This window comes from Mus pahari, chromosome 12 (genome assembly GCF_900095145.1).
Source record: "Mus pahari chromosome 12, PAHARI_EIJ_v1.1, whole genome shotgun sequence".
Taxonomy (NCBI): Eukaryota; Metazoa; Chordata; class Mammalia; order Rodentia; family Muridae; genus Mus; species Mus pahari.
Window position 1 is genome coordinate 17,954,387 of NC_034601.1, and position 10,422 is coordinate 17,964,808.

Consider the following 10,422-nt stretch of genomic DNA (forward strand, 5'->3'; position numbering starts at 1 on the left):
ATATATATTAATATTGCTTAATAATGCTAATTCATAAAAGTTGGGGCGTCATCCAATCACAGAAGCTTCTGGAAACCGTTTGAAGAAGTGCTGCCCCAAGAGCTGCTGCGCTGGCTGTTGTGCATAACAGCCAGGAGAATAGAATCCCGCTTTGGAAACCTACTTGGTGCTGTCTGGAAAACGCTGATAGCATTTAACGGCTTTCATGTTCTAGGGATTCGGTAAGCCTTCCCAGAACCAGGGCAGACTTGCATGTGTAGAGTTAGGGGTGGGCTCCGTTGGGAACTCACAACTGATCTTTGCTTAGTCCAGATTAAAAGAACGCAGCACATGGATGATTTATATTGATCGTGACAGCTATTAGGCTCTCTGTGTCCCTTTTCTGTCCTGAGTCTCTGAGTCTTGGCTGCACTCTCTCGTCTGTCTCTGTAGCTTTAATGTTTCAAAGCCTATTTTTAATGATGGTTTTAAAATGCTTTAACCTCCCTTCTAGCTCACCACCCACCAGAGGTGGTAGAAAAGAAAGGATATGGGGGAAGTGGACCTGTTTAGAAATGGCTCTTTGGAGGACATCTCATCTGTGTTGTCAGGAAATCAGGAAATTCGGTTTATAGGTCAGTAGCGGCAGCTACTTGCAAACACTTCGTGGATATACTAGCAGTCCAGTTCAATATAGCGGCAGTGGTGGCATGACCTAGAAGGAACAGTTAGGCCTCAGCAAAATCGGCACAAGTCAGCAGGAGAGACCAGGATCACCAGGAACACCAGGAAACGCCCTCCTCTGTGCCTCTCTCAATAAAGCAAAGATCAGCAAAGCCTTAAGACCAAGAAGCGTTTAGCTATGTAAGCAAGCCAAACTCAGCCTCCATCACTGTCTGTCGAGTCCTATTTATACTCCCTCCAAGCATCACGTGTCCTCCACCTGACTTGCCTCACCACGTATCTTGTCTCAGCTGACATCACTCTGCCAATCCACCAGAGCTGCCAGCACACCACAAGTTTCTTGGTGCAGTTCTCTCCATGGAGTCCTGACAAATGCAGCTCAACTACACAATGCAAGGAGGACCAATACGTGCGTGTCATTAGTGAAGAATCCTTCACGTGTCCTTTCACGTGCTTGCTTTAGCAGAACATCCTTTCACCTGTGTCCGATTCAGGAAAACACTCTCCTTCATGTGTTTGCCCCAGCAAAACACGATCAAACACAACTGACTTCCCAAAGAACCCTTAAGTTTCCTCTTCATGTCTGTCTCTGTACCTACAGTATTATTACCACAGACCACCCGTCTGTTTGCATCCTCTGCTCATTCCCAGGACCCAGCATCAAAGTCATTTCCTCTCCTTTCCAGGTGTCACCGTCCTCTATGACCTTGCTTCTGTCGTCACTGTCTCTGATGGCATCTTCCATCACTTGATTGTCTTCTACCAGCAAGTGCTTTGTCCTAAGGAAACCCTTCCTCCAGTCACCTTTCATTTCTGCAAAGAACCCACACTGGACTTCCTTTCCCTCTGAACTCCATTCTGTTTGGGTTCCGGCCTCTTGCCTGAGCAATTGCTTCCTCAGAGATCCTAGGCATAGTTGTCTGCTCCTTCGTGAACATCCTCAACCCAGCTCTCTGAAGAATTTTACCCTCTCTTCTTGAAGCTAATCCCCACATAGTGATTTTACGTTGATGCCTCTCGTTCCCTATTTTGATTCAACCTAATCTCTGCTAATGGCCTTGCTGTTCATTCTTTTATTTCCAAAGCTTGTTTGCATTATCTTTTTGTATCATTTTAACTGACAAGTACCAGTTTAAACAACAGTTTTGAGATAGTACAGGGCGGAAACTATCAGGATGAAATGGTTCTGAAAAAGCAGGTATGAAAATGAAAAGTTTAGCGGCTGGCTGTGGTGGTGCCTTTAATCCCAGCACTTGGGAGGTAGATGGAGCAGATCTCTGTGAGTTCAAGGCCAGCCTGGTCTACATAGTGCATTCCAGGGCAGCTAGGGCTAGGTAGAGAGAGACCCTGTCTCAAAAAACAAAACATAACAAAAAGGTTAGCTAGTCAAACTCTACTAGAATATGGTAGAAGCAAACAAACAACAAATAAACAAATAAAACCAACAAATCCAGAAGGTGACTTAAGAAAATCCATGGCAAGCCACCAGTGTGAAGTCCCCCCAGAGCAGACACAAGATGCCCACCAGGGAGAAAAACAGTGGGCTGGACATGTCTGAGTAAATTTATCTTTTATTGTTTACTTGTAATTAGCATATAAAGAATTAGGTTTCATTATGACATTTTCTTTTCTTTTATTTGACACAGGGTTTCACTATGTAGCTCTGGCTGTCCTGGAACTCATTCTGTAGACCAGACTGGTCTCAAACTCAGAGATATGCCTGCCTCTGAGTGCTGGGATTAAAGGCGCACGCCACCACATCTGTTTTATTTTGTTTTGTTTTGTTTTGTTTTTTTTCCCCAAACAAAACTGGTTTTTATTGTTCTTTGTTTCTCTCTCTTCTCCCTCATCCCCCCACCCCCAGTCCTTCTTGGTGTGATCCCTCCCCTCCTCTCTGCTCCCACGTCATGTGAGATCTTTTGCTTTCCTTTCTCAACACTTCTTGTTCCCCTCTTAAGATCCCTGATCTGGTTTCTCAGTCTGGGACCAACCTCATAATCGCTCATTTCATACACACAAACACTGTAAGCTTGAGATTGAGTATGAGAGAGAATGTAGAATTTATTTTTTGTCTTTCTGAGTCTGGTTCACCTCACATAATAAAATATTTTCCAGATTCATCTATTTTCCTATAGATTTCATAATGTCATTTTTTTCTTTACAGCCTAGTAAAATTCTATTGCTCATATAGGTCACATTTTCATTTTCCATTCTTTTTGCTGGTGGGCATCTAGGCTAGTTCTGTTCTCGAGCTGTGATGGACAGGACAACAGAAGGTGTGGAGAGTCCCTCTGTGATGGATATGGAGTCCTCTGGGGGTATGTGCAGGCGTGCTGCGGCCAGGCGGCTCAGCCAAGCCCCACCTCTGCTCTCAGGTATGTGGTGCTCCCTCAACGTCAGCCCTTACTAGTTCCTGGCCAGAAGAGCTCAAGCTCGAAGCTTCCCTAACATCCCCCTTAGTTGAAATCCTATCCTGTCGGCTGCTTCAGCTAATGCCAATGATACCATTACAAACTCAGCTTTGATCTCTCAGTGACCTGGAACTGGTTCTTGTCCCTTGCAGTCAGTTCCTTTGCAGTACCTGCCACACACACACACCCTCCTAGGGCCATTTCCCTTGTGAGTCTGACTTCATTTTCATCTATTTTAGCCAGGTCACTGAAGTCTCTCTTTTCTTAAAATTTTATTTGTTTAGTTAAAAGAATTATTTTATGTGTCTGAGTATTTAACCTGCATGTACATGTGTGTGCCAAGTGTGTACCTCATGTTTATGGAGGTTAGAAGAAGGCATCAGCTATAGTGAATCAGGAGTAATAAGTCACAGATGGTCCTGAACTATGGAATCTGAGAAGAAAGCCTGGGTCCTCTGTGAGAGCAACAAGTGCTCTAAACTGCCGAACCACCCCTCCGGCCCCTGCAACTGAAGGCACCCATGCTCCCTCTTCCATCTGTTGCTCCTCCCATCTGCTATACTCAGCCCTGTCAGGTTGATTTTCCCAAAACACAACTGTAAGAAGGTTGATTTCCTACCCAAAATGTCTCCAGGGCTTCCGATTGCCCACGGGAGAGTTGAGAACTGCTTCTGTACGACTGCTCTCCTGTGTTATACGACATAACACGCATACAGAAAAGGAGCTCAGGTGAACCGAGGGAATAGAAATAGAAGGTTAAATAGATATTAACAGGTAAGTAATGCTGCTATAGTCCAGTTAGTCATGCTAGGTACTTATGCGTTTTCTGGGACCTTTGGAATTCATAACCTCATCTATAATTCCACTCCAGCCTAGATGTGGAGTCACTTCAAACTGCCTGCCCATCTGCCATTTTCTCTTGTTATCTGTTGTGTACATATCCTGTCCACACAGTCCCCTAGGGTTTTCCCGAGTAAGCTCCACAACTCAACCCTTTAATTGTTAAAAGTCTAGGGATGCTTCAAAGCCCAATCCTGGTGCCATCTCTGTCTGAAGCCTGGTGGGATTTCCTGCACCCGAGTTTCTTTAATGTGCACTTCGGTTCCTGTCCTGTGAAACTCACGGATGCTGTTCTGGATTAATATCGCTAGTTGTTACGTGTTCTCAGACTAGATTCAGAGCTCCTGGATGATAATGACAAGGTCTTCTTTCTTTTTTATCTTTTTTGTCTTGTGAACTATGCATCGAAATATTTTCTGATAGATATTGGCTTCAAAGTTTGTACATCAAAGGAATGGCCTGTTGGAATGACAGACACATAGTGATGTGGGGGCCTAAATATGCATATATGGTTATATGGGAGGAGATGGAGGGAAGGGGGAAGACAGAGAGAAAAAGAGAAGTAGAAACAAACAGACACACAGAAAGACAGAGATAGTGGGAGAGAGAGAGAGGGAGAGACAGAAAGACAGACACAGACACATACAGAGAGACAGAGACAGAGAGAGAGAGAGAGAGAGAGAGAGAGAGAGAGAGAGAGAGAGGAGCCTTCAGGGACAGGCACATGTTAAGAGACCTTAGAACGTTATGATGAGCAAATTCATGTCTACTCATTCATGGTCCAACATTAGCATCCTCTAGAAAACGGAATGGTCTAGAATCGGCATAGAAGATTTGAATCCGAAATTCCTCAGTTGACCTGGGTCTTCTTATGCCCTGTGGGAACTTGTCCTAGTGTAAGACCCCCCCCAACTCAATGTGTTTCTTAGACCCCTAGAAACAAAGCCCAGCATAGAGTTCTTTGTTCTTTCGCCTACAGCCTGGGAAACTGATGACCACTGAAACTGGCTCATCACGGTCTTGACCCACCCTGGCACCTGACTCATTGTGTAAGGGACCAAGAATGTTTGCCAAAGATGGCCTGTAACCTTTCCATAAGAGATGAGCTGTAGCATATCATCCTCATTCTTGTGATGTTTGCTTAGCTTCCCCACCAAGAATGTTTGCCAAAGATAGCCTGTAACCCTTCTGTAAGAGATGAGCTGTAATCCATCATCCCCATTCTTATGATGTTTACTCAGCTTCCCCATTTTTTGTGGTCTTATCCTCCCCTTTCTTCATGTTTTTTTTTTCCTTTAAAAACCCTCAACTGCAACTGCTGAGGGTCGATCTCCTCCGCCCCTGTGCGTGTTATGAGTTCGGCCTCAACATGCTGATTTCCCAAATAAACCTCATGCATATTGCATCAAGAACAGTTTCTCTCGAGTTATCAGGGTGTTGTCTCATCCCGGGACTTGAGCGAGGGTCTCCCCGGAATGGAGGTCTTTCACCAGCCCACTAGAGACAAGACTAACCAGAAGCCAGATCTTTGGATGCTATTGTTCTTGTCCCAGGTCCTGCTGGGCTGATGGTGTGCGGCCAGCCACTCCCTCCAAGTACCACATGGTCAGTGAGCAAGGGAGAGAGACTGCACTCTCCTCTAAAGGTGAGACACAGGTTAGAAAGTCCCGTACAAGCACTGCTCAAGAACAGTGACTGCTTGGTAAATGTTTAATGGGTGACTGGGTAGGGAGAGGTTGAGTATTATGCCCAAACTAGATACCAGCCATTAGGAGGCTCAATGGTAAGCAACCAACACTGAAATCTGTTTTGAGAGGACCTGTTAATTCTGACCCAGGTCTAGAGGGAGGAGAAAAGCTGGAGAACCTGATGTGTGTCAGGTATGAGACAACGGTGTGAGCTAGGGCTATAATCCACTTCCTGAAAGCCCGCTCTCAGCCATCGTGCCTACTGCTGAGCTAGAACATGTGCCTTGTGTCTGAGTACCACTGAGTCCCTACCTGTTTTTGCTCTGCTGGGCTTTTCCCTCTCTCTAGCTGTCCCTATGCTCTTCTCTCCAGAGGGTCTCTTGGCTATGAAGGCAGGGGCACATTCACCATGGCCAGACCCTCCACTCTGCAATCTTCCATTTCTGTTCCAGCTTCTCCAGCAACCTGACCCTGCCCACAGCTAACTCCCAATGACATTTTAGCAACAGGAAGCCATCAAGCTCAAGGGAAATGACACCCTTGTTGTTTCCCCAACCCCATGGTGTGACATTACACCTACCAGAAGTCAAGCACACTGTGTGAGAGAATACAACCAGAGTGGCGGAGAGCTCCCCTGGGGCTGATGCAGGGCCAGGCACACAAAGAGAGAGGGCCAACCCTGATGGGTGTGAGGGCGGCTGCACACTTGTGACAGACAAGCTCCCAGCTTCTCAAAGCTCCTGTTGGCCTTCACACCCAGTGGTGGCCCTGACCAAATTGTTTTCCTCCCACACATCAGCCCCCAGGCAGACAGGCTGATTACCAGCCCCCCCCCCTCACCCCTCTCCCCAGCCTTTGTTCCCTGGTTTTGAAGTTGGAGGCAGGAGGTGTGGGGCAGTGAGTTCTTTGGTGCTCTGCATGGCTTCTCAGGAATGCTCTTTGAAGAGCCTGTGGTTGCTTTCTGTTCTGTCAACTGCCCTCCCACTTCTTTCCCCCAGTGATTGGTGTTTTAGGCCAGTCCTTTCTCAGGTATGCCTTGAGAACACAGTCTCTGTGGATTTGTTCCTGGCAGCCAGTGAGAGAACCTTGGCTCAGGTTTGCTGACTAAAGGTGAAGAAGTACCCAGCAGCCTCTTCCCTAGTTAGTTCTGCCGAGTTGTCACTTTGTTTGTCCAGTAAGTCTCCATAAACTGAGCCCAGACAGAGGAAAGGAAGGAGGGCAGAAGACATTCTGGGGAGGGGGACAGACAGGAAGTGATAAAATGTCTTGTAGAGTTATTCAGTGTTTTTACAACACTTGCCTCTTTTCATTCACTCACTGACTACCTTCAAACTTTTAATAGTCTCATTAGCTTCTGTTCACAGATGAGAGGACTAAAACTCAAAAAAACACCACAGAGGACCACACTGCTAGGCGATGGCCGAGGTCAAAGGTTAGCCTAAAACCACATGATGCAAGGACTGAGACTCAAACTTAACCCTGCCAGCATGGGCAGAAGCCGTGCTTCCTGATCTTTGTCTCCTTGGCAGAGCCCAGCGCAGTGCCTGCATACCCAAGAAATGTTAATGCCTTGCACTTCAAAATGGGAAGAGGCCTCACATTATTTTACCCATTCAAAAAAGTATTTGTCAAATGCTTGCTAGGGGCCAAACACTCTCTCTCCTGGGCTCTGGACATCTAAGCAGTAGCAAATATATTCTAGTGAGAGAGACAAGGAGTTAATTAAGTGGATTAGTTAGCATGACGGATGGAGGGGAGTTCTGAGAAAACAGAGCAAGGCAGTAGGGTAGGGAGTGTGATGAAGGAAGCCTTCACAGTTGGGGTAGCGATGGTAACAATCACTGGGAAGGACATCCCAGGAGAGGAAGGGCAAGTGAGGTGTGCTGAGGGTACGGAGCACCAGCTTGTCCAAGAGCACCAAGGAGGTTCATATGGCAGGAGGGACTGAGGATCGGGGAGTAGCACCAAGGCAGGGTGTAGCACAGTGGAAAGCTGGGGCACAGACGAGGTCTAGTCACCCTGGATGGGAACGTCTCTAGCTCGTGTTCTAGCAGGCGGCACAGGGTGTATGTCAAGAGTAAACTTCAAGGACAGGAGAAGAGGGGGAGAGCCCTGTGAGGACACTGCCAGGGTGCTGATGGAGGGGGTCATGGAGCCAGGAGGCGGAGAGGTGTGGATCTCTTTTAAAGGCAGATGCGGTGGAGTTTTCCCGCTTAACTGGATGGTGGAGTTTTCCCGCTTAACTGGATGGGGAAGTGAGAGCAAAAGTAATCAATGTGAAACAATGTAACCAATGACGCTTACATACTCTTAGGTTGATGGCTCAGGTTATTAACCTATTGTTAATCGGGTTGCCATGGACTGACTGCTGGAGAAACGTGTTTTACAGGGGAAGACTGGGGGTGTCAGTTTAGCTCGTGCCTAATTTTCAAGCAGAAATGTCAAGGACAGGAGAAAAAGAAAAAAACCCAAGAGTACGGTGTCCTGGAATCAAATGACAAACTGCATCCAATGCCATTGAATGCCACCGCTATGGGATTCAGTCACATGACGTCTTGACTAGTGCTATCAGTGAAGGAATGGGTGGTACAGGCTGCTTGAAGGAATCTGGTGAAAGGCAAAGAGAACTTGGAGGCAGAGCATACAGGCACATACACATATTTTCATAGAGGAGAAATGAGATTAGATTCTTCCCTTTGTGTCACTGGGAAGAATCTAATGTGTAGAGGCAGACTGCTGGGAACAACATAGGGACAGGGAGAATGGGGCAAGGATGGGGAGGATTCCTGATTCAGAAATGCACACCAATAATCCAGACACAGGAGGAGCAGAATTAGAGTCAGATCAGAGCCCAGACAGCTCACCCACAGTGACAGCACAGGGCACACAGATGGGGGGGGGTGGGCTGCCCAGGAGTTTGGTTTCTGTTTTCTCAGTTGTTAAAGGAGGATGAGGAGAGGGGGAGGAGCAAGCGCCCGTGAGCAAAAGAATCATGACAGAGTCTTGTAGGACAACATGGGCCTGTGAACAGAATGGCCAATACAGATGGTGTGAGTGGCTCTCTTGAGACCGGAGAACAGAGGTCTCAGGGTGAGGTCTTCAAGGCAAGTGAAGACACCAGTGGGGGTGGGGGTGGGGGGGTGGGGGCGGGGAAGCTGGAACACAGATGTAAAAGACTTGAAACGGACATAATCTCACCTTGTGTGGGTCATACTGCTTGAGGCTTCCACCTTCATTAAACTCAGCCAATACATCTTTTATCTTTTTGGAGGAATCTGGAGAGACACAACCCAAACGGAAAACACAAGGTAAACTGCTAATGAAGCTCAGGCCAGGCAAATGATGGCGCGTCCTGCAGGACCAGAGGACCAGAGGACCAGAGGACCATAGGACCGATCCTCTGGTGCTGTCCTTACAGGTGGTGTAAACCACTTGATGTGGATGCTGTAAACTGAATTTAGGTTCTTAACCTCAGAGCCATACCCTGCTCCTCCCCAGTCCTTGGTGTTTCCAAAACACCCATGTGAACAGATCCTGGCTGGATCCGAGAGGATTTCCACTCTCACAGAACCATCTTCCCCCTTCCCTAGGTTCCGGCCCCTGGTGATCTGATTTACCCAATTCTTTCACCACTTTCCCAGCTTTTTGGTCATCTAAGGCATTTCCAGACTTTCCCAGACATACTGTATATTCTCCCATAGCACGTTTCTCTGCCTTTCACACTTCCCTCACTATTCAGTGTCTACAGTCAGCTCCTTGTCCACTTCCTTTGGGGCAGGGATTCCCACCTCCATGTGTTACTCCCATGCTCCAGCATGGCCGGCACCCAGCTCTGTTACAGCATCATCACACATCCGTCTACTGTGCATTACCTTGTCCTTCTTGACCCTTTCTTTGAATTATGTATTTTAGGAATAAAAATGGACTTGCTAAATTTAGTTACATTTATTCTTCCTGGTTCCTTTTGACCTCTTTCCTTTTCTCAACAATTTGATTTGGGGGCCAGAGAAGATTTTTTTTTCTTTCTTTCTCCTAATTAAAAAGAAAGAAAGAAAGAAAGAAAGAAAGAAAGAAAGAAAGAAAGAAAGAAAGAAAGAAAGAAAGAAAGAAAGAAAAAAGAAAATTGGTGTGGGAGATAGCTCAGTCAGCAGAGTACTTGCTAACCTTGGGGGCCTAAGGTGGATACACCTATAGGGCAACATTCAAGGGTGACCTCTGGTCACCGTACACACACACACACACACACACACACAGAGTCACATGCATATTCACCTACATGAACACACATGCACACACAAACATGTGCATCCCACTCCCAAAGCACATGAAGGGTGCTGTGTTAGACAGCAGGAGTTTCTGGGGCCTTGGGAAGCCTCTGGTACAACTGAGGATGTCTGTGGTGCTGTAACAGCTACTGGGTCTTTCCATATGAAACCAAGACCTGACATAAAACACATTCTAAACATGTATACGAATATGTAATCATCTGACTGGAATCTATTTATTTATTTATTTATTTATTTAGACATGGTCTCAAGTGTCCTAGGCTTGCTTCTACCTCAGCACGTAGCCATGGATGACTTCAATTCCACCATCCCCCAGTGCTGGGCTTTCAAGCTTGTACCATGATCTTGGCTTCTGAGTAAAAGTTCACAACATTAAAATTTTTGTGAACACTCAGGAAGGGAAGGCAGGATAGTCAGGAATCAAGCTGGCTTTGGCTACATAGTGAGTTTGACCCTGTCTGGAGTATGTGAGATATTGTCTTAAAATACCTGCCAAACCACCAAACTAAACCAAACCAAACCAAACCAAACCAA

The 10,422-nt window shown here is 46.5% G+C and overlaps 1 protein-coding gene across 2 annotated transcripts in view; it reads right to left on the reverse strand.

The window, feature by feature from the left end:
* Dgkg (diacylglycerol kinase gamma) overlaps window positions 1-10,422 on the reverse strand; it is a 190,731-nt gene that overhangs the window by 133,794 nt on the left and 46,515 nt on the right. For both annotated transcript variants that reach the window (XM_021209178.1, XM_021209177.1), the window contains exon 3: window positions 8,801-8,877. In XM_021209178.1, coding sequence (XP_021064837.1) covers window positions 8,801-8,877 — 77 coding nt within the window. The remainder of the gene's footprint in view (window positions 1-8,800; window positions 8,878-10,422) is intronic.